Below are 25092 nucleotides of genomic sequence, written 5' to 3'. Positions count from 1 at the left end.
GTGAATGGCCTCTTCCCAGTGTGAACTCGCTGGTGTCCGTTCAGATTCCTGGAGCTTTTAAAGCTCATCCCACAGACAGAACATGTAAATGGTCTCTGATCGGAGTGAACTCGCTGGTGTTGCTTCAGATCCCCAGAGGTTTTAAAGCTCTTCCCACAGGCAGAACATTTAAATGGTCTCGCATCAGTGTGAACAAGCTGGTGTTGCTTCAGATCCCGAGAGGTTTTAAAGCTCTTCCCACAGGCAGAACATGTAAATGGTCTCTCATCAGTGTGAACTCGCTGGTGTCTCACCAGGTGGGATGACTGAGTGAATCCCTTCCCACACACGGAGCAGGTGAATGGCCTCTTCCCAGTGTGAACTCGCTGGTGTCCATTCAGATTCCTGGAGCTTGTAAAGCTCATCCCACAGACAGAACATGTAAATGGTCTCTGATCGGAGTGAACTTGCTGGTGTTGCTTCAGATCCCCAGAGGTTTTAAAGCTCTTCCCACAGGCAGAACATGTAAATGGTCTCTCATCAGTGTGAACTCGCTGGTGTAACTTCAGTTCCGTGGAGCTTTTAAAGCTCTTCCCACAGACAGGACATGTAAATGGTCTCTCATCAGTGTGAACTCGCTGGTGTACCTTCAGTTCCGTGGAGCTATTAAAGCTCTTCCCACAGACAGGACATGTAAATGGTCTCTCATCAGTGTGAACTCGCTGGTGTAACTTCAGTTTCACGGAGCTTTTAAAGCTCTTCCCACAGACAGAACATTTAAACGGTCTCTCATCAGTGTGAACTTGCTGGTGTGTCAGTAGGTGGGATGACTGAGTGAATCCCTTCCCACACACGGAGCAGGTGAACAGCCTCTTTCCTGCTCTCTCCAGCTGGTGTCCCTTCAGCTCCTGGGACCTTTTAAAGCTTTTCCCACAGTCGGACTGTTTCACCGGTCTCTCCCCAGTGTGAACTCGCTGGTGAGCCAGCAGATTTGAGGACCGAATGAATTTCTTCCCACACATGGAGCAGGTGAACAGAATCTCTCCTGCTCTCTCCAGCTGGTGTCTCTTCAAATCCTGGGACCTTTTAAATCTCTTCCCACAGTCAGAACATTTAATCGGTCTCTCATCACTGTGAACAAGCTGGTGTCTCAGGAGGGTGGCAGAATGAGAGAATCGATTCAAAAACACGGAGCAGGTCAACGGTCTCACATCGGTGTGGACAAGCTGGTGTCTCAGCAGCACGGAGGGCGCAATTAATCCCATCCCACACACGGAGCGAGTTAAAGGTCTCTCCCTCGTGTGATCTTGCTGGTGTATCATCGGAGCGGATGGCTGAGTGAATCCCTTCTGGAACACGGGGCCGGTGAACGGGCTCTCCCCAATGTGTAGCCACTGGTGTCGCTTCAGGTGCTTGTAGTTCTTGAAGCTCTTCCCACACTCAGAACATTTAAAAGGTCTCTCATCAGTGTGAACTCGCTGGTTCACTGATGTGCCAGCAGATTGGAGGACCGATTGCATCAGGTCCTGAGGAATCCTGTAATTCTGTCAGATCTTGATGTGATGTTTGGTCTCAGCCTCCTGTCCTTAAAGGCTCCACTTCTCAAACCCTGTGAAAGGAGTGTAGAAAGGGGTAAGAGGGAGAACGTGGTCTCCATTTTTTTTATGTAATCATTCATAGAAACATAGAAGATAGGAGCAGGATTAGGCCATTCTGCCCCTCGAGCCTGCTCCGCCATTCAATTGATCCCTTTCGCCTTCACGGGATGTGGGCGTCGCTGGCAACACCAGCATTTATTGCCCATCTCTAGTTGCCCTTGAGAAGGTGGTGGCGAGCCGCCGCCTTGAACCGCTGCAGTCCGTGTGGTGAAGGTGCTCCCACAGTGCGGTTACACTTCTTTGCAGTGGTTTGGTATAACTGAGGGGCTTGCTAGGCCGCTTCAGAGGGCAGTTAAGGGACAACCACATTGCTGTGAGTGTGAAGTCACATCTAAGCCAGTCAGATTAGTGAACCAGATGGGTTTTTAACGACGGTTTCATGGTCACCATTACGAGCCTTTTAATTCCAGATTTATTTAATTAACTGAATTTAAGTTCTGCAGCTGCTGTGCTGGGATTACATAGAAACATAGAAGATAGGAGCTGGAGTAGGCCATTCAGCCCCTCGAGCCTGCTCCGCCATTCAATGAGATCATGGCTGATCATCCAAATTCAGTACCCTGTCCCTGCTTTCTCCCCATATCCCTTGAACCCTTTAGCCTTAAAAAATATATCTAACTCCTTCTTGAATATATTTAATGAATTGTTAAATATATTCAAGAAGGAGTTAGATATAGTTCTCACTTGAACTCACTTCTCCAGATCACTAGTCCAGGCCTCTGGATAACTAGTCCAGTAACATAACCACTATGGTACGGTACCTGTACTCATGTCCCCCTTTTCCCAGCCCAGGGGCAGTGAAGCTGATTTTCAGGCCCCAGCTGCTGCACAGGTTGGTTGAAAGGATCAACAGTAATGGCGGCTACAATACCCACAAGCCCCCGTGCTCCAGAAAGCATCCTGGCCGCCGCGCTGAGTTGTGGCTGACCCCGCGCATGCGCCACATGGCCCAGCCCTCTCCTGCTCCACAGGCGCCCGGCCCGCACCGCACATGCTCAGCACACACCCGGGGCCCCTGCCAATCATCCTCCCCCGCGCCTGTGCACTGGGCCCGAGCTCCAGGCTGCCGCGCGGGGCTTTCTTTGTAAAGTCGGTGTTGGTGAAGAGCCGCAATCAGTGAGGGAAAGTGAGTTTTCCCCCAGATCCGATTGAGATCAGAGGAGTCATAGATAGAGTCATAGAGTTTTACAGCACAGAAAGAGGCCCTTCGGCCCATCGTGTCTGCGCCGCCCATCCATCCCTGTCCAGTCTAATCCCATTTTCCAGTATTTGGTCCATAGCCTTGTATGCAATGGCATTTCAAGTGCTCATCCAAATGCTTCTTGAATGTTGTGAGGGTTCCTGCCTCTACCACCCTTTCAGGCATTGAGTTCCACATTCCAACCACCCTCTGGGTGAAGAAGTTCCTCCTCAAATTCCCTCTAAATCTCCTGCCCCTTACCCTGAATCTATGCCCCCTTGTTATTGACCCCCCTACTAAGGGGAAAAGTTCCTCTTTATCTACCCTATCTATGCCCCTCATCATTTTGTACACCTCAATCAGGTCCCCCTCAGCCTTCTTTGCTCCAAGGAAAACAACCCCAGCCTGTCCAGCCTCTCTTCATAGCTGAGGCGCTCCATCCCAGGTAACATCCTGGTGAATCTTCTCTGCACCCTCTCCAAAGCAATCACATCCTTCCTATAGTGAGGCGACCAGAACTGCACACAGTACTCCAGCTGTGGCCTCACCAGCGTTTTGTACAGCTCCATCATAACCTCCCTGCTCTTATATTCTATGCCTCGGCTAATGAAGGCAAGTATCCCATATGCCTTTTTAACCACCTTATCTACCTGTTCTGCTGCCTTCAGGGATCTATGTACATGTACACCAAGGTCCCCCCAAGGGGAGAGAATAAAGGGGAATCCAAGCCTGAGAGTCCGAGGGCTCCGCAGGCACCGAATGGAGCGACTTCACTCGGGCGGAGCCGGAGAACGCCTCAGGGTCACGTGACAGCGGGCAGCGGGCGTGATTGACGTGTCCGCCAACCATTAGGGAGACAGATCCTGGGATCAATGGGCGGGCGGCAGGTGACGCGCTCTGGGACGTCTTGACGTCATAAAAGGTGCAGACGTCATGACGTCAATAGAACGTGTTCTGCTGATTGGTCCATATCAATGAGTTGGTCTTGAATGTAGGAAGTATGATTAAGAAGTTTGCAGATGATGCAAAAATTGGCCGTGTGGTTGATAATGAAGAAGAAAGCTGCAGACTGCTTTGGAGGAGGGGACCGAGTGTAACATATCAAAGTTTGCAGATGATACAAAGATGGGATGGAAAGTAGTGAGTGAGGAGGACATAAAAAACCTGCAAAGGGACATAGACAGGCTAAGTAAGTGGGCAGAGATTTGGCAGATGGAATACAATACTGGAAAGTGTGAGGTTATGCACTTTGGCAGGAAAAATCATAGAGCAAGTTATTATCTTAATGGCAAGAAACTGGAAAGTACTGTAGTCCAAAGGGATCTGGGGGTCCTGGTGCACGAAACTGAAAAAGTTAGTATGCAGGTGCAGCAAGTGATCAAGAAGGCCAATGGAATGTTGGCTTTTATTGCTAGGGGGATGGAATATAAAAACAGGGAGGTATTGCTGCAGTTGTACAAGGTATTGGTGAGACCGCACCTGGAATTCTGCATACAGTTTTGGTGTCCATACTTAAGAAAAGACATACTTGCTCTCGAGTCAGTACAAAGAAGGTTCACTCGGTTAATCCCGGGAATGAGGGGGTGGTCATATGAGGAGAGGTTGGGTAGATTGGGACTCTACTCATTGGAGTTCAGAAGAATGAGAGGCGATCTTATTGAAACATATAAGATTGTGAAGGGGCTTGATCGGGTGGATGCGGGGAAGATGTTCCCAATGAAGGGTGAAACTAGAACTAGGGGGCATAATCTTAAAATAAGGGGCTGCTCTTTCAAAACTGAGATGAGGAGAAACTTCTTCACTCAGAGGGTGGTGGAATTTGCTGCCCCAGAAGGCTGTGGAAGTTACATCATTAAATAAATTTAAACAGAAATAGACAGTTTCCTAGAAGTAAAGGGAATTAAGGGTTACGGGGAGCGGGCAGGAAATTGGACATGAGTCTAGGTTCGGAATGGTCATGGCCCTGTGGGTAGTGGAGTGGGCCCAGGGGCCGTGTAGCCTGGTTCTGCTCCTACTGTGTTCTAATTCTGTGTTAGATTTCAGGAGATGGTTTTATTCCTGTTCCTGGCTGGGGTGGAGATCGCCTTTACAGAAGGTAAGTAATGTAGAAAACATAGGGACAGAGTGATCTCCTGGAAGAGTTTCGATCGCCTAGATGGGTCGGAGAGGAATTTCCCAGATTTTTTTCTCCCAAATTGGCCATTGGGTTTTTTATCTGGTTTTTCGCCTCTCCCGGGAGATCACATGGGTTCGGGTGGGATGGAGAGTGATAGAAGTTTTGAGGTTAGGATCAGATCAGCCATGATCTTATTGAATGGTGGAGCAGGCTCAAGGGGCCGATTGGCCTACTCCTGCTCCTATTTCTTATGTTCTTATGTTCTCTCCACGGATGTTGCCTGGCCTGCAGAGACCCTCATCACATTTAAAAAGTACTTGGATATGCACTTGAAGTACCGTAACCTACAAGACTACGGACCAAGTGCTGGAAAGTGGGATTAGGGTGGATAGTTCTTTGTCGGCCGGCACGGACAAGATGGGCCGAATGGCCTCCTCCTGTGCTGTAAATGTCTATGATTCTATCAGTGAGGGAGTCTGGGGGTCAAGGTTGACTGACATTCGGTGCTGACCTTTGACCTCCTTTCCCCCACTCCCCAGGATAGGTTGCACATTCCAGCTGCACACTGTGTGGGAGCTCAGCTGATCCCGGCCTGGGATGCAGTTGGGGAGACTGCAGTTAGCCTCAGTGCCCTGGGCTCCTGCTACTGATCACTGTCCAGTCACCCCCCAGCAGCAAAGGCCGAGTCTGCAAAGGGGGTTTGATTTTGTCTGTGATGCCCCCAAGGTTGAATAGGCTGCCAACAATCCCTGCACACCCTCACACATTGGCCACTCAGAGGAGCACTAGAAGGCAACCAGTGACTGTGGGACTGTATCCCAGCGGATACCCGCCCTTCACAATAGAGGGAGAGGAACTCGAATGACAGTTTAAAAACCTAAAAAGGGCAGGGGGAGTTCACCCTGTGTCCTGGGACCAATATTTATCGCTCACCCAACATCACCAATACAGATTATCTGGTCATTATCACACTGCTATCTGTGCGAGCTTGGTGAGAGTGAATTCACTGCCACGTTTGGTGCCTGAAACCCTCATCCAAACCTTTGTTACATAGAAACATAGAAGATAGGAGTAGGCCATTCGGCCCTTCGAGCCTGCTCCGCCATTCAATGAGATCATGGCTGATCATCCAAATTCAGTACCCTGTCCCTGCCTTCTCCCCATATCCCTTTAGCCTTAAGAAATATATCCAACTCTTTCTTGAATATATTTAATGAACTGGCCTCCACCGCCCTCTGTGGCAGAGAATTCCACAGGTTCACTGTGGTGTATGTGCCTTTAAGAGCCCCTGTGTACTGTAATGCCGGTAGTGGCCACTCGGGCTATATAAGCCTGTATAATGTCTTGTATCTGTTAGTTCACCTCCAGACTTTGTCCAGTAAACACCTGTAAACCAATTCCTGCATTCCGTGACTTCATTAACACACGGATACAACAGTGGCGACGAATTGGAAACGGACTTACCTGCAATTCGGCAGCACCTCAAGGAGATCGATTCCTCAGATGAAGGAAGAAGAAGAAAAAAAAACAAAAAAACAAAAAGCTGTGGTTTCACCAGCTAGCCGGGCTGGTGGCAGGTACTGCAATAATCCTTCCTGGGCGGCGGGCTGGGGCTCGATCGGCTGGCTCTACAGCGGGGCCAAGCAGTGAAGGCGCAGGCAAACAGAGACGAAGGGTGGAGCACTCGGGAGACGTCCAGCTCTGCAAAACAGGTCGGCGTTCGGACCACGCAGGGGGAGGGGGAAGTCCCAGAGAGTCCGGCGGGAATAAGTCTCCGACTATTAAAAATATTTGTATAATTAAAAACCGCGGAGAACAGCGTTGTCAACAGCAACAGCAGCGGGAAAGCGCGGGAGGCGCCATTTTTTTTCAGCGAGGAAGAAAGGAAAGCGCGGGAGGCGCCATTTTTTTTTCAGGATGCCTAAGACTGGCAATATTACTGCTTTCGATGGTGATGTAGAGGATTGGACCACATATGTAGAAAGAGTAGAGGTATATTGCACAGCAAATGAAATAGAGGATGATAAAAAAGCATCGATACTCCTAAATCTAATGGGCGCAAAGACATACGGGCTGTTACGAAACTTAATCACTCCAGCCAAACCGATGGACAAGAATTTTAAGGAAATTGTTGATACCCTACAGGAGCACTTAAACCCAACACCGCTGCTGATAGCGGAACGGTTCAAATTCTTCAGGAGGAATCAGCACAAGAATGAAAGTAACGCTGATTACCTCACCGAATTAAGGAAGCTATCAAAGCACTGCCAATTCGGGGCAGGACTGGCAGATTCTCTTCGAGACAAATTCGTCTGCGGTCTCCTAAGTGAAGGAACACAGAAAAGGCTACTTTCTGAGAAAGATTTAACACTGGACAAGGCTTTCAGTATGGCTGTATCATACGAAGCAGCAGCAAGAGGAGCTGCAGAGATACAGCACAAGCCACAGGATTTCGGCACCCATGAAATGACACAGGGTTTCAAGAGATGTTATCGGTGTGGCAGATCCACCCATGACCAGAGGGACTGCTGGTACAAGGACAAAGCATGCAGGCAATGCGGAAAGTTGGGACACATTGCACGTGTATGCCGATCTGGAAACAAAAAATCCACTGACAAAAAAAAAATCAATAAAGTACAAAAAGGTACAAATGATGACGGACAGTAGCTCCGAAGACCAGAAGAGCAATAGCGACTCTGGAAACAAGAGACTAAGCTGTCTCAAATTACATAATGTAATTGCCAAAGAAGATTACCAGACCATTTGGGTTACCCTCACGATAGCAGGGTCCCCAGTTAAAATGGAGCTAGATACAGGATCAGCTCTGACCGTCATAAGTCGACAGGATTACGAGTGGCTATTTCCGCATATACCCTTGAAAGACACATCCATTATCTTAAAAACATATACGGGGCAGAAAGTATACCCCAGAGGGAAAATAAGGGTGCCTGTTGTATACAACGGCAAGGAAATACAGAAGTTGTATTTATACGTTCTGCAACATGGTGGTCCACCGCTGTTGGGACGTGAATGGATCAGAAAGATACGTTTAGACTGGCACTCCATTCAGGCACTGACGGTGACCAGTAAGAAAAAGAAATGATGACGTCATACCTGAACGATTGAAAGACATCTTGGCCAACGCCAAAGAAGTGTTCCACAGGAACTAGGAACCTTGAAAGGCATCACCGCCTCAATAAAGGTGGAAGATGCGGCAATTCCCAAGTATTTTAAGGCAAGGCCGGTGCCATACGCAATTTGTCCAGCAGTCGAGGCAGAGCTGGAGAATTTGGAAAGGACAGGCGTGTTATCCAAGATAGATTGGAGCGAGTGGGCAACACCCATCGTCCCGGTCATGAAGAAAACTTTGAATAATGATAAATCTGAAGAACAGAGAAAAATTCGCATCTGTGGGGGCTTCAAGGTGACTGTAAACCCGGTCCTTCACACGGTACAGTATCCTCTTCCGAGGATAGAAGATATTTTCGCCTCACTATCCGGAGGGAAACGTTTCACCAAAATTGACTTGGCACAGGCATATCTACAGATGGAGGTTGAGGAGGCCTCTAAAAAGTATCTCACAATAAACACACACAAAGGCCTGTACCAGTACAATCGACTGGTTTTCGGAGTAGCATCCGCTCCAGCTATCTGGCAAAGGGCTATGGAACAAGTCCTGCAAGGGATTCCTGGGACTCAATGCTACCTAGACGACATCCTTGTAACAGGAGAAAACGACAACGAGCACCTTGCCAATTTGGAGCAGGTGCTCACTAGACTGAGAGAACGGGGCCTACGAGCAAACCGCCCCAAGTGTGAATTTTTCCAGAAACAAATATCATATTGTGGCCACATAATTAATGAAGAAGGGTTGCATAAGTCCCCAGAAAAAATTGAAGCAGTCATAAAAGCCCCAGCACCTGAAAATGTCTCACAATTAAGGTCATTCCTGGGATTGATAAATTACTATCATAAATTTTTACCGAACTTGTCAACTGTTCTGCACCCTCTTAACGCACTGCGACAAACGGGAGTAATTTGGGAATGGAGCGAGGACTGTAAACGTGCCTTCCGTAAATGTAAAGACTTGATCACGTCCAAGGAAGTTTTGGCTCATTACAACCCATCACTGCCAATCAGACTGGCATGCGATGCATCCCCTTACGGCGTAGGAGCAGTATTATCGCATAGATTCCCTGATGGCTCGGAGCGGCCGATAGCTTTTGCGTCATGCTCATTGAACTCAGCTGAGCGTAACTATGCCCAGATCGACAGGGAAGCACTCAGCCTGGTGTGGGGGGTGAAGAAATTCAACCATTACCTACACGGACAAAAATTTACCTTGTTGACTGACCATCAACCCCTCCTCTCCATATTCAACCCTAAAAAGGGCGTTCCCATTATGACAGCGCAAAGGCTACAGAGGTGGTCCCTTTTCCTAGGGGCACACCAATATGACATAGAATACAAAGGAACAAAACAGCATGGGAATGCTGATGGGTTATCGCGCCTACCGTTGCCAACGGTAGAAGAGGCGCCTACAGTGGACCCAGTGGAGATGTTCCACTCGACCATAGTGGAATGTCTACCGGTGACAAATTCTACCATTGAAAAGGAAACGAGAAATGACCCGACTCTCTCACGAGTCTACGATTTAATGGTGAAGGGATGGCCAGCACATGGCGAACCACTGTTGCCAGCATTCTCGCAAAGAAGAGAACAGCTGTCAGTGTGCCGAGGAACCTTGATGTGTGGATCCAGAGTGGTGATTCCACCCAAACTCAAGGATAAAGTGCTAAAGGAGCTTCACGAGGGGCATCTGGGTGGAGTGAAAATGAAGAACTTAGCCAGAGCGTTTGTGTGGTGGCCAGGTATCGATGGAGACATCGAAGAAATGACCAAGAGCTGTCTAGGATGCCAGAAGGTCCAAAATGCCCCACCACAAGCCCCTCTACATCCATGGGAGTGGCCCTCATCTCCATGGCAAAGGGTACATATCGACTTTGCTGGTCCATTTATGGACTCAATGTTCTTAATCGCGGTGGATGCACACGCCAAGTGGCCGGAGGTAATAAAGATGTCCTCCACCACCACGGAAAAAACCATCACAGTATTAAGGACCATATTCACCAGGAATGGGCTGCCTGAACAGATCTGTTCTGATAATGGACCACAATTTGTATCCGAAGAATTCAGGAAGTTCTTGAAAAACAATGGGGTTAAGCACTATACGTCCGCCCCATACCATCCCGCCACCAATGGATTAGCTGAAAGGTTTGTCCAGACCTTCAAGAAGGCCATAAAGGCCATGGGTAATGAAGACATAAATCTACAACATAAGGTAGATAACTTCTTGTTTGCGTACAGGAATGCAACACATGTGGTTACAAACCAAACCCCCGCCATGATGTTTTTCAATAGAAGACTAAGATGCTGGCTGGATTTAGTCAAGCCAAACATCAGAAGGGACGTAGAGAACCGGCAATTTCAAAGCATGAATGAAAGGCCAACTAGAACCTTCCAGATAGGTCAACCAGTTTTGGCCCGGGACTACCGTACCGAGGAATGGCAGTCTGGAACTATTTGCACACGACTAGGACCGCTGATGTATACCGTGGACATTGGAGAAAGCATAATAAGGCGCCATGCTGACCAGATCATACAGTCATCCGAAAAAGGACAACCTACACCACAACTCTATACGCCTAGTGATGAAGCAGAGATACCCATAGTATCTACCTCCGATCCGGTGATACTGGAACCAGATGAACCTGACACTGGCATTGAATCCGAATCGACCTTGCCAAAAGAACCTACTACACCACCGAAACCTACTACACCACCGAGGCGTTATCCGGACCGAGCCAGGAAGCCTTCAGAGAGACTGAATTTGTAATTGATTAACTTCAGCAAATGTGTAGATTATTGTTCTTGTAAAAATGTTATTTAATGATTACTTAAAATGTTATGTACTAATTATCTAAAAGGGGAGGAATTGTAGTGTATCTACCTGAAAGAGGAACTATGTTTTTGAAGCCCTTGTGTACTGTAGTACCAGTAGTGACCACTCGGGTATATAAGCCTGTATAGCGTCTTGTGTAGTTAGTTCACCTCCAGACTTTGTTCAGTAAACACTTGTTAAATCAACTCCTGCATTCCGTGTCTCCATTAACACACGGATCTAACACATAACATGGTTGAATTCCAAATTCAGTTGGCGGGTGAGAGAGTTGGATCGCAAACCAGTGTACTAAGCTTAAATAAAGGAGACTATGGAGGTATGAGAGCAGAGTTGACTAAAGTGGACTGGGAAAATAGATTAAGGTGTAAGACGGTACATGAGCAGTGGTGTACATTCAAGGAGATATTTCACAACTTTCAAGAAAAATATATTCCACTGAGGAAAAAGGGGCGTAAAAGAAAAGACAGCCATCCGTGGCTAAGTAAAGTAATAAAGGATAGTATCCGACTGAAAACAAGGGCATATAAAGTAGCCAAATCTAGTGGGAGGATAGAAGATTGGGAAACATTTAACAGCCAGCAAAGAATAACTAAAAGATTAATTAAGAAAGGGAAGATAGATTATGAAAGTAAACTAGCAAAAAACATAAAAACAGACAGCAAGAGTTTCTACAGTTATGTAAAAAGAAAAAGGGTGGCTAAAGTGAATGTTGGTCCCTTAGAGGACGAGACTGGGAAATTAGTAGTGGGGAACATGGAGATGGCAAAAACGCTGAACAAATATTTTGTATCAGTCTTTACAGTAGAGAACACTAAAAATATCCCAACACTGGACAAACAGGGGGCTATAGGGGGGAGGAGCTAAACACGATTAAAATCACTAAGGAGATGATACTCGGTAAGATAATGGGACTTAAGGCGGATAAATCCCCTGGTCCTGATGGCTTACATCCTAGGGTCTTGAGAGAGGTAGCGGTGGGGATTGCGGATGCATTGGTGGTAATTATCCAAAACTCCCTGGATTCAGGCAAGGTCCCAGTTGGAAAACTGCTAATGTAACGCCCTTATTTAAAAAGGGAGGTAGACAAAAGGCTGGAAACTATAGACCAGTTTGCCTAACATCTGTGGTTGGTAAAATGTTGGAGTCCATTATTAAGGAAGCAGTAACAGGACATTTGGATAAGCATAATTTAATCGGACAGAGTCAGCATGGTTTTATAAAGGGGAAGTTATGTTTGACAAATTGCTCGAATTGTATGAGGTTGCAACAAACAGGGTGGATAAAGGGGAACCAGTGGATGTGGTGTATTTGGACTTCCAAAAGGCATTTGACAAGGTGCCACACAAAAGATTATTGCACAAGATAAAAAATCACGGGATTGGGGGTAATATACTGGCATGGGTGGAAGACTGGCTATCTAACAGAAAACAGAGAGTTGGGATAAATGGTTCATTCTCGGGTTGGCAATCAGTAACTAGTGGTGTTCCGCAGGGGTCAGTGCTGGGACCCCAACTCTTTACAATCTATATCAATGATTTGGAGGAGGGGACCGAGTGCAACATATCCAAGTTTGCCGACGATACAAAGATGGGAGGGAAAGCAGTGAGTGAGGAGGACATAAAAAACCTGCAAAAGGACATAGACAGGCTAAGTGAGTGGGCAGAAATTTGGCAGATGGAATATAATATTGGAAAGTGTGAGGTTATGCACTTTGGCAGAAAAAATCAAAGAGCAAGTTATTATCTAAATGGAGAGAAACTGCAAAGTGCTACAGTACAAAGGGATCTGGGGGTCCTGGTGCATGAAACACAGAAGGTTAGTATGCAGGTACAGCAGATGATCAGGAAGGCCAATGGAATCTTGGCTTTTATTGCAAGGGGGATGGAGTATAAAAGCAGGGAAGTCTTGCTTCAGTTATACAGGGTACTGGTGAGGCCACACCTGGAATATTGCGTGCAGTTTTGGCTTCCATATTTAAGAAAAGATATACTTGCTCTCGAGGCGGTTCAGAGAAGGTTCACTCGGTTGATTCCGGAGATGAGGGGGTTGACTTATGAGGAAAGGTTGAGTAGGTTGGGCCTCTACTCATTGGAATTCAGAAGAATGAGAGGCGATCTTATCGAAACATATAAGATTCTGAGGGGGCTTGATCCGGTGGATGCGGGGAGAATGTTTCCACTGATGGGTGAGACTAGAACTAGGGGGCATAATCTTAGAATAAGGGGCTGCCGTTTCAAAACTGAGATGAGGAGAAACTTCTTCACTCAGAGGGTGGTAAATCTATGGAATTTGCTACCTCAAATAGCTGTGGAAGCTGCGACATTAAATAAATTAAAAATGGAGATAGACAGTTTCCTAGCTGATAAGGGAATTAAGGGTTATGGGGAGCGGGCAGGGAAGTGGACGTGAGTCTAGGTTCGGATCAGCCATGATCCTATTGAATGGCGGAGCAGGCCCGAGGGGCCATATGGCCTACTTCTGCTCCAACTTCTTATGTTCTTATGTGCTTTTTCTCTTCACATATCTATAAAAGCTTTTACAGTCAGTTTTTATGTTCCCTGCAAGCGTACTCTCATATTCTATTTTCCCCTTCTTAATTAATCCCTTTGTCCTCCTTTGTTGAATCCTAAACTGCTCCCAATCCTCAGGTTTACTGCTTTTTCTGGCCAATTTATATGTCCTCTCCTTGGATCTGATGCTATCCCTAATTTGCCTTGTTAGCCACGGTTGAGTCACCTTTTTTGTTTTATTTTTATGCCAAACTGGGATGAACAAATTCTGCAGTTCATCCATGCGGTCTTTGAATGTTTGCCATTGCCTATCCACCGTCAACCCTTTGAGTGACTTTCCCCAATCAATCCTACACAACTCGCTCCTCAGACCATCGTAGTTCCCTTTATTTAAATTTAGGACCCTAGTCTCTGAGTCAACAACTTCATTCTCCATCTTAATGAAGAATTCGATCATATTATGATCACTCTGACCTAAGGGGCCTCGTACAACAAGATTGCTAATTAATCCTTTCTCGTTACATAATACCCAGTCTAAGATGGCCTGATCTCTGGTTGGTTCCTCAACATATTGGTCCAGGAAACCATCCCGTAAACACTCCAGGAATTCCTGCTCCACAGCAGAGGACATGAGACGGGGGGAGGGAGTTCCTTTAAATGTGGAGGAGGTAGGTGTCCCTTTAAATGTGGCAGGGGTGGGTGCCCCTTTAAATGTGGAGGGGGTGGGTGTCCCTTTAAAAGTGGATGGGTGGGTGTCCCTTTAAATGTGGAGGGGTGGGTGTCCCTTTAAATGTGGAGGGGGTGGGTGTCCCTTTAAATGTGGAGAGGCGGGTCCGCGCATGCTCATTCGGCCCCACCACAAAACGAGGCTGCCAGTGCGCCTGCGCGGGGCCTTTGCAGCGAAGACGGAAGGCCGGGCCCGGGAAAGAGGCGGAATCAGCGGCCGCGGTAAAGTCAAGTGTTGGGGAATCGATTTAAATCGAGGTGACCGGGGGGAGCGGAGAGCGAGATTATAAAGTAAAAAATACGAGAAAAACCAAACCTGAGAGTCGGGCGGGCGGTACTTCCGGGGACGCCGAATGGAGCGGATTGACCCGCGCGGGGTGGCGGAGTGAGCCGGAACAATGTGATTCTGACTGACGGGAGCGCTGACCAATAGGAAGAGGGCTGAGCTGGGAGGACTGAACTGGGCGGCCTGGTCCTCCAACCAATGGCGGCGCGGCGAGGGGGCGGGACCTTCCTCCCCGGCGCTGAGGCTGGGGCCCGATTGTGACGTAATCACAGGAAGAGGCCTAATCAGGTCGATTGAGGCCCGACCCGGGCTTGTGACTGACGGGACCTCTGACCAATAGGAAGAGGGCTGAGGTGGGAGGACTGAACTGGGCGGCCTGGTCCTCCAAGCAATGGCGGCGCGGCAAGGGGGCGGGGCCTCCTCTCCAGCTCAGGTGCGCTGGGTCCGATTGTGACGCGCTGTCCCCAGGTGAGAGCAGCTCAGTCAGCACAGAGCTGGGGCTGGAATCTGGGAGAGGGGCCGCAGGCAGCGGGCCTGGCAAAGGGGCACAAGCTTCACAATACAAGCTGCTTTCAAATGCGCAATACAGACAGCCTTGGTCACTCTGCAAAAAAAACTGTTTAACAATTCATCATAACTCCCCTGCTTTAGGAGAGGCGTAGAGTGCAAAAGCAAGGAAGTTATGATGAAACTGTGTAAAAGACTGGAGTCAGCTGTGGCTCAGTGGATAGCAGAGTCAGAAGGTTGTGGGTTCAAATCCCGCTCCAGGGAATTGAGCACATAAAGCGAGGCTGACACTCCAGTGTGGTGCTGAGGGAGCGCCGCACTGTCGGAGGGGCAGTACTGAGGGAGCGCTGCACTGTCGGAGGGGCAGTACTGAGGGAGCGCCACACTGTCGGAGGGACAGTACTGAGGGAGCGCCGCACTGTCGGAGGGGCAGTACTGAGGGAGCGCCGCATTGTCGGAGGGACAGTACTGAGGGAGCGCCACATTGTTGGAGGGGCAGTACTGAGGGAGCGCTGTTCTGTCGGAGTGGCAGTGCTGAGGGAGCGCCGCACTGTCGGAGGGGCAGTACTGAGGGAGCGCTGTTCCGTCGGAGGGGCAGTACTGAGGGAGCGCTGTTCCGTCGGAGGGGCAGTACTGCGGGAGCGCCGCACTGTCAGGGGAAGCAATGTTGTGGGAGAGCCGCATTGTCGGAGGGGCAGTAATGAAGGAGCGCTGCAGTGTCGGAGGTGCCGTCCTACGGATGAGACGTTAAACCGAGGCCCCCGTCTGCCCCCTCAGGTGGACGTAAAAGATCCCGTGGTGCTATTTCAAAGAAGTTATCCCCGGTGTTTTGAGCCCAATATTTATCCTTCAATCATCATGACGAAAAAACAGATTATCTGGTCATTATCACATTGCTGTTTGTGGGAGCTTGCTGTGCGCAAATTGGCTGCCGCGTTTCCCACATTACAACAGTGACTACACTTCAAAAGTACTTCATTGGCTGTAAAGCGCTTTGTGACGTCCGGTGGTTGTGAAAGGTAGTTAAGAAGGCAAATGGTATGCTGGCCTTCATTACAAGAGGATTTGAATACAGGAGTAAAGAAGTCTTACTCCAACTATATCTTCTTTCTTCTTAGGCAGTCCCTCGGAACCGAAGATGACTTGCTTCCACATTAAAAATGAGTTCTCAGGTGTAAGGGTAAACCGGGAGAGCTTCTTCTCCCCGAGACGGACCCTCTGATATAAAGGGTCGACTGGATCCATGTTTATCTGTAATTTAAACAGAGGTCTGGTTGTCTTCCGAGCTCTTTCCCCTAGAGGAGAGGGTAGAATGGGGGTCTTTAGTGTTAAATGGTTTCACCTGGGTCCATTGCTTCCATCACATACCCATCGGTTCCTGTAGACAACCACATGTATCACTTGTCATTAATACAGTACATGGCCCCATCCAACGGGCCCCATTCCCTTTCTTCCGATAACTTGCGTCATTACTTGTTGACCTATTCTGGGCAACTCGTCTGGTTAAGTCCAGCATTCTGCCTTTCTATATCTTTAATCTGTTGTTGGTTCCTTACTTCTTTATTTAGTGCTTGTACCTCCTGATTTAGTTGTACTAAGTATCGCCTTAATCTATCTTGTTCAAGTCCTGGTTCTCCCACCCCTCCAGCCAAATCCTCTGGTAGTCTCATAGTTCGTCCTGTCATTAGTTCATAGGGGGTCAGTCCGGTCGTTCGTCCTGGGGTGGACCATGTGTTACACCATGGTATAGCGCCATCAGTTGTTGTCTACAACATTCCGGTGCCACCACCTGGTTACGTGAGGCCCATTTCCAAATTCCATCTTGTAATTGCGCGCCAGCTTGTCTCCATTTCTCCTTTTGCTCTTTACTAGTATTTTCTTGTAGCTCCATTATATTCACTTCCTGTACCCCACTGACTATCATGACCATATTTATTTCATTTTTGAACGCGTCCTCTGGTTGCATTTCTTCCGCAGCTAGTTTTGCGCCTAGATCTGCATACCTAGTCCCCATAGGGGTCTGGTCCTGGGGTTCATAGAAACATAGAAGATAGGAGCAGGAGTAGGCCATTCGGCCCCTCGAGCCTGCTCCGCCATTCAATGCGATCATGGCTCATCATCCAAATTCAGTACCCGGTCCCTGCCTTCTCCCCATATCCCTTGATCCCTTTAGCCTTAAGAAATATATCCAACTCCTTCTTGAATATATTTAATGTATTGGCCTCTACTGCCTTCTGTTGTAGAGAATTCCACAGGTTCACCACTCTCTGGGTGAAGAAATTCCTCCTCATCTCTGTCCTAAATGGCTTACCCCTTATCTTTAGACTGTGACCCCTGTTTCTGGACTCCCCGACCATCGGGAACATCCTTCCTGCATCTAGTCTATCCAGTCCTGTCAGAATTTTATAAGTTTCAATATTCAATACTCAAGGTGTGGTCTCACCAAGGCCCTGTACAACTGCAGCAAGACAACCTTGTTCCTGTACTCGAACCCTCTCGCTATGAAGGCCAACATACCATTTGCCTTCTCAACCGCCTGCTGCACCTGCATGCTTCCCTTCAGCGACTGGTGCACAAGAACACCCAGGTCTCATTGCACTTCCCCTTCTCCCAATCTATTGCCATTCAGATAATAATCTGCCTTCCTGTTTTTGCCACCAAAGTGGATAACCTCGCATTTATCCACATTATACTGCATCTGCCATGCTTCTGCCCAATCACCCAACCTGTCCAAATCATACTGGAGTTTCTCGGCATCCTCCTCACAGCACACACGCCCACCCAGCTTTGTGTCGTCTGCAAACTTGGAGATATTACATCTAGTTCTCTCGTCTAGATCATTTATATATATTGTGAATAGCTGGGGTCCTAGGACCGATCCCTGCGGTACCCCACTAGTCACTGCCTGCCGCTCGGAAAAACAGCCGTTTATTCCAACTCTTTGCTTCCTGTCTGCCAACCAGTTCTTTATCCAAGTCAGTACCTTGCCCCCAATCCCATGTGCCTTAACTTTACACGCTAATCTCTTCTGCGTGACCTTATTGAAAGCGTTCTGAAATTCCAAATACACCACATCCACTGGTTCTCCCTTATCTATGCCCCAGAACTGGTCCCTCCTGCCCCAGGAATCTGAAGCCCTGCAATATTTCTCTTTCAGGTACTTATCCAATTCCCTTTTGAAAGCGGTGATTGAATCTGCCTCCACCACCCTTTCAGGCAGTGCATTCCAGATCCTAACCACTCGCTGCATCAAAAAGTTTTTCCTCATGTCGCCTTTGGTTCTTTTGTCAATCACCTTAAATCTGTGTCCTCTGGTTCTCGACCCCTTCTGCCAATTGGAAGAGTTTCTCTCTATCTACTCTGTCCAGACCCCTCTTGATTTTGAACACCTCTATCAAATCTCCTCTCAATCTTCTCTGCTCCAAGGAGAACAACCCCAACTTCTCCAGTCTATCAATGTAACTGAAGTCTCTCATCCCTGGAATCATTCTCGTAAATCTTTTCTGCACCCTCTCTAAGGCCTTCACATCCTTCCTAAAGTGCGGTGCCCAGGATTGGACACAATACTCCAGTTGAGGCCGAACTAGTGTTTTATAAAGGTTCATCATAATTTCCACACTTGTACTCTATACCTCTATTCATGAAGCCCAGGTTCCCGTAGGCTTTTTTAACTGCTTTCTCAACCTGCCCTGCCACCTTCAACGATTTGTGCACATATAACCCCAGGTCTCTCTGTTCATGCACCCACTTTAGGATTGTACCCTTTAGTTTATATTTCCTCTCCTCATTCTTTCTACCAAAATGTATCACTTCACATTTTTCTGCATTAAATTTAATCTGTCACATGTCCGCCCATTCCACCAGCCTGTCTATGTCCACTTGAAGTCTATCACTATCTTCCTCACTGTTCACTACACTTCCAAGTTCTGTGTCATCTGCAAATTTTGAAATTATGCCCTGTACATAGAAACATAGAAACATAGAAGATAGGAGCAGGAGTAGGCCATTCAGCCCTTTGAGCCCGCTCCGCCATTCAATGAGATCATGGCTGATCATCCAAATTCAGTACGATAGCAAAATACTGCAGATGTTGGAAATTCAGTACCCTGTCCCTGCCTTCTCCCCATATCCCTTGATCCCTTTAGCCTTAAGAAATATATCCAACTCTTTCTTGAATATATTTAATGAATTGGCCTCAACTGCCCTCTGTGGCAGAGAATTCCACAGGTTCACCACTCTCTGGGTGAAGAAATTGCTCCTCATCTCAGTCCTAAATGGCTTACCCCTTATCCTTAGACTATGACCCCTGGTTCTGGACTCCCCGGCCATCATAAACATCCTTCCTGCATCTAGTCTGTCCAGGCCTGACAGAATTTTATAGGTTTCGATGAGATCCCCTCTCAATCTTCTAAACTCCAGTGAGTATAAGCCCAATCAACACAATCTCTCCTCATACGTCATTCCTGCCATCCCAGGTATCAGCCTGGTGAATCTTCGCTGCACTCCCTCCATGGCAAGAACGTCCTTCCTCAGGTAAGGCGACCAAAACTGCACACAATATTCAAGGTGTAGTCTCACCAAGGCCCTGTACAACTGCAGCAAGACATCCTTGTTCTTGTACTCGAACCCTCTTGCTACGAAGGCCAACACACTATTTGCCTTCTTAACCGCCTGCTGCACCTGCATGCTTACCTTCAGCGACTGGTGCACAAGAACACCCAGGTCTCTTTGCACTTCCCCTTCTCCCAATCTATTGCCATTCAAATAATAATCTGCCTTCCTGTTTTTGCCACCAAAGTGGATAACCTCACATTTATCCACATTATCGTGCATTTGCCATGTTTCTGCCCAATCACCCAACCTGTCCAAATCATACTGGAGTTTCACGACATCCTCCTCACAGTATACCCTCCCACCCAGCTTTGTGTCGTCTGCAAATTTGGAGATATTACATCCAATTCCCTCGTCCAGATCATTAATATATATTGTGAACAGCTGGGGTCCAAGGACCGATCCTTGCGGTACCCCACTAGTCACTGCCTGCCACTCGGAAAATGACCCATTTATTCCAACTCTTTGTTTTCTGTCCGCCAACCAGTTCTCTATCCAAGTCAATACCTTGCCCCCAATCCCATGTGCCTTAACTTTGCACGCTAATCTCTTAATTAATCCACACTGTTAATTTTGTCCCTGATTTTTGTTTCTAAAAGCTTCCCCACTACCGAGGTCAAACTGACTGGCCCGTGGTTGCTGGGTTTGTCCTTACACCCTTTTTTGAACAAGGGTGTGACATTTGCAATTCTCCAGTCCTCTGGCACCAACCCCAGTTTCTAATGAGGATTTGGAAGGTTATGGCCAGTACCTCTGCAATTTCTTCCTTCACTTCGTTCACCGTACTAGGATGCTTCCCATCCGGTCCTGGTGACTTATCTACTTTAAGTACAGCCAGCCTTTCTAGTACCTTGTCTTTATTAATTTTATCCCATCCAGTATCTCCTCGACCTCCTCCTTCACTATGTCTATGGCAGCATCTTCCTTGGTGAAGACAGATGCAAAGTACTGATTTAGTACCTCGGCCATACCCTCTGCCTCCGTGCGTAGGTCTCCTTTTTGGTCCCTAATCAGCCCCACCCCTCCTCTTACTACCCGTTTACTATTTATATGCCTATAGAAGACTTTTGGATTACCCTTTATGTTAGCTGCCATTCTATTCTCATACCCTCTCTTTGCCCCTCGTATTTTCTTTTTCACTTCTCCTCTGAACTTTCTATATTTAGCCTGATTCTCAGATGTATTCTCGACCTGACATCTGTCATACATGCTCTTTTTCTGCTTCATCTTACTCTCTATCTCTTTCGTCATCCAGGGAGCTCTGACTTTAGTTGCCCTACATTTCCCCTTAGTGGGAATGTACATCGACTGTACCCGAATTATTTCCTCTTCAAAGGCAGCCCATTGTTCCTCTACAGTTTTTCCTGCCAATCTTTGATTCCAATTTACCTGGGCCAGATCCATTCTCACCCCACTGAAATTGGCCTTGCCCCACAGTGCAGTGGATGGGCTCTAGACTGCACTCTCCCCCTGAGGTGTCGTCACCCTCACCGGGATTCAGCACTGAAAACCGGTTTGAGAGCGCCGCACTCCCGGGGGATTCCTGCACTGCCTTGCCTCCTCAAATCCTGCTGGCTGGCCACCCAGTTACAATTCCCACAAACTCTGTGTGGCTGCGGGGTGACCACCTCCTGGAACGTGCGCTCCAGGAAACTCTCAGCCTCCCGTCTGCCCAGCAGTGACTCCAGCCACTCCCCAAGCTCAGAGACCCTGAGCGCGAGTTCCTGCCATGGGAGGTGCTTCCTGCACACGTGGTTCACCAGGACACATGAAGCGTCCCGGAGTTCCCGCATGGCACAGGAATTGCAGCCATCGGTCCCATTGTTTGGCTTAAAATCTGTCTACTTATGCTATAGATATATATGATGTGAGGTTAGTGTCCCCTTACCCCTGTTTATTATTCAATCAGTGATTACCCCTTTGCTAGGCCCGCTGCCTGCGGCCCCTCTCCCAGATTCCAGCCCCAGCTCTGTGCTGACTGAGCTGCTCTCACCTGGGGACAGCGCGTCACAATCGGACCCAGCGCACCTGAGCTGGAGAGGAGGCCCCGCCTCCTTGCCACGCCGCCATTGGTTGGAGGACCCGCCACCAGTCAGCTCCGCCCGTGCTCTTCCTATTGGTCAGAGCTCCCGTCAGTCACAGGCCCCGCGATCACGTGCTGCGGTTCACTCCGCCCCCTCGCAAAACTCACTTTCCCTCACTGATTGCGGCTCTTCACCAACACCGACTTTACAAAGAAAGTCCCGCGCGGCAGCCTGGAGCTCAGGGGCCCAGCGCGCAGGCACGGGGGAGGATGATTGACAGGGGCCCAGGGGGTGTGCTGAGCATGCGCAGTGCGGGCCGGGCGCCTGTGGAGCACGAGAGGGCGGGGCCATGGGGCGCATGCGCGGGGTCAGTCACAACTCAGCGCGGCGGCCGGAGCGCTTTCTGGAGCGCGGGGTCTTGTGGGGATTGCAGCCGCCATTACTGTTGATCCTTTCAACCAACCTGTGCAGCAGCTGGGGCCTGAAAATCAGCTTCACTGCCCCTGGGCTGGGAAAGGGAGACATGAGACAACATTCTCCCTCTTACCCCTTTCTGCACTCCTTTAACAGGGTTTTAGAAGTGGAGCATTTACAGACAGGAAGCTCAGACCGAACATCACGTCAAGAACAGACAGAGTCGCTCGATTCATCAGGACCTGATTCAATCGTTCCTCCAATCTGCTGGCACCCCAGAGAGTTCACACTGATGAGAGACCTTTTAAATGTTCTGAGTGTGGGAAGAGCTTCAAAATCTCCAAGTACCCAAAGAGACACCAGTGGCTACTCACTGGGGAGAGCCCGTTCACTGGCCCCGTGTGTGGAAGGGATTCACTCAGTCATCCGCTCCGATGATACACCAGCAAATTCACACGAGGGAGAGACCTTTAACCCACTCCGTGTGTGGGAAGGGATTAATTGCACCCTCCGTGCTGCTGAGACACCAGCTTGTCCACGCCGATTAGAGACCGTTGACCTGCTCTGTGTTTTTGAAGCGATTCTCTCATTCTGCCACCCTCCTGAGACACCAGCTTGTTCACAGTGATGAGAGACCGATTAAATGTTCTGACTGTGGGAAGAGATTTATAAGGTCCCAGGATCTGAAGAGACACGAGCAGGAGAGATTCTGTTCACCTGCTCAGTGTGTGGGAAGAGATTCACTCGGTCCTTGAATCTGCTGGCACACCAGCGAGTTCACACTGGGGAGCGGCCGGTGAAACAGTCCGACTGTGGGAAAAGCTTTCAAATGTCCCAGGAGCTGAAGGGACACCAGCTGGAGAGAGCAGGAAAGAGGCCATTCATCTGCTCCGTGTGTGGGAAGGGATTCGCTCGGTCATCCAACCTACTGACACACCAGCAAGTTCACACTGATGAGAGACCGTTTACATGTTCTGTCTGTGGGATGAGCTTTAAAAGCTCCAGGAATCTGAGCGGACACCAGCGAGTTCACACTGGGGAGAGACCATTCACCTGCTCTGTGTGTGGGAAGGGATTCACTCGGTCATCCCACCTACTGACACACCAGCAAGTTCACACCGGGGAGAGGTCATTCACCTGCTCCATGTGTGGGAAGGGATTCACTCAGTCATCCAACCTACTGAAACACCAGCGATATCACACTGATGAGAGACTATTTAAATGTTCTGTCTGTGGGATGAGCTTTAAAACCTCTGAAGATCTGAAGCAACACCAGCGAGTTCACTCCGATCAGAGACCATTTACATGTTCTGACTGTGGGATGAGCTTTAAAAGCTCCAGGAATCTGAACGGACACCAGCGAGTTCACACTAGGGAGAGACCGTTCACCTGCTCTGTGTGTGGGAAGGGATTCACTTGGTCCTCGAAACTGCTGAAACACCAGCAAGTTCACACTGTTCTGCAGCGCAGGGCCCTGCAGACAGCTGGGGTGATATGAACGTGGAATGGATGAATGTTTTATAAATTCTTGTACTGCTGTTTAATCTTTAAGATTGTTGTGCTGATGATTCCCTTTGTTTCACTCTTCATAGAAACATAGAAGATAGGAGCAGGAGTAGGCCATTCGGCCCCTCGAGACTGCTCTGCCATTCAATGAGATCATGGCTGATCATCCAAATTCAGTACCCTGTCCCTGCTTTCTCCCCATATCCCTTGATCCCTTTAGCCTTAAGAAATATATCTAACTCCTTCTTGAATATATTTAATGAATTGGCCTCTACTGCCTTCTGTGGTAGAGAATTCCACAGGTTCACCACTCTCTGGGTGAAGAAATTCCTCCTCATTTCAGTCCGAAATAGCTTACCCCTTATCCTTAGATGGTGTTACATAGAATGTACAGCACAGAAACAGGCCATTCGGCCCAACTGGTCCATGCCGGTGTTTATGCCCCACACCCACCCTATTTCAATTAACCCGATCAACATCTCCTCCCATTCCTTTCTCCCTTGTGTGGCTTCCCCATAAATCCATCTGTGCTGTTCACCTCAACCACTCCTTGTGGTAACAAGTTCCCCATTCTAGCACTCGCTGGGTAAAGAAGTTTCTCCTGAATTCCCTCCTGGATTTATTAGTGACTTTTATATTTAGAGCCACATAAATATGATGAGATTCTGTTAAGCTGACCAGTATATTGTACTTTGTCTTTTTCTGATGAATGAAACATTACTGAGCCCCTGTACCCGTGTTATGGGATGAAGTGCCAGACAAGTGAAGGCACAACGTCTGGGTGTGAATAATAATAACCTCACGGACCATATAGGTGTGATAACCAGACGGGCTTGTGGTTATAGTCTGGTCACAGATGGACTAAATTCCCTGAATTAGCAGGAGTTCAGCAGGCGGCCAACAGACGGGTCCAAACAATCCCATTTCCTGAGCGGTAACCAAGCTTGTGTATAAGAACAGGCCACTTAAGCCGTTGTCAGTTGGAACAGACTCGAGAAGATCGCGCGTGAATCCACTGTACTTCTATTCTCCAGATTGAGGGAATTATCACCCGATCTGTGTTATGCAGCGCTCTTAATAAAGTCTGGAGAGACAATTTGTGTTCTTGTGAGCTTGATTATCTGGTATCTGAAATCCTGGGACTCCTGATCATTAGAGTCAACCTCAGTGTGTGGAAAGGGATTCCCTGGTGTATCCCACCCGCTGACACACCAGAGTGTCCACATTTTGACTGCGGTGGGTCGATTCCACTGTTTCCGATGCCTTTAATCACATCCAGGAGGGAACCATGTTAATTCAGGCAACTGGGGCTTGTTAATGTTAAGAGCCCCCAATATCTGGGCTGGATTTTAAGATTATTCCCTGTTCTCTCAGTACTCGTGAGCAGAGAGAAGCTGATGTTAGAGAATCATAGAGCACAGTAGGATGCCTTTCGGCCCATCGTGCTGGTGCCGGCTCTCTGAAAGAGCGATGCAATTAGTCCCACTGCCCTGCTCTTTCCCCACAGCCCTGCAAATTTCTGCCTTTAGTATATATCCAATTCCCTTTTGAAAGTTACTATTGAATCTGCTTCCACCTCCCATTCAGGCAGTGCATTCCAGATCATCACAATT

The 25092-nt window shown here is 48.3% G+C and overlaps 1 protein-coding gene and 1 pseudogene across 2 annotated transcripts in view; both read left to right on the top strand.

Moving 5' to 3' along the window:
- The window catches only part of LOC147083944 (uncharacterized), an 88501-nt pseudogene that overhangs the window by 31362 nt on the left and 32047 nt on the right, over positions 1-25092 (top strand). The window lies entirely within an intron of this gene.
- LOC147083948 (uncharacterized) lies at positions 22134-23934 on the top strand. Its single transcript, XM_085980027.1, has one exon. It carries the CDS (start codon positions 22803-22805, stop codon positions 23469-23471), a length of 669 nt encoding a protein of 222 aa, XP_085836153.1. The 5' UTR covers positions 22134-22802; the 3' UTR covers positions 23472-23934.

The sequence above is a fragment of the Somniosus microcephalus genome, unplaced genomic scaffold (assembly GCF_052327205.1).
Source record: "Somniosus microcephalus isolate GS21.2 unplaced genomic scaffold, FLI_Smic_1.0 scaffold13, whole genome shotgun sequence".
NCBI lineage: Eukaryota > Metazoa > Chordata > Chondrichthyes > Squaliformes > Somniosidae > Somniosus > Somniosus microcephalus.
This window is presented reverse-complemented; position numbering and strand designations above follow the sequence as displayed.

Coding starts and splice junctions, on each gene's coding strand:
- LOC147083948 (XM_085980027.1), top strand. CDS start 22,803: ATGTCCCAGGAGCTGAAGGGACACCAGCTGGAGAGAGCAGGAAAGAGG.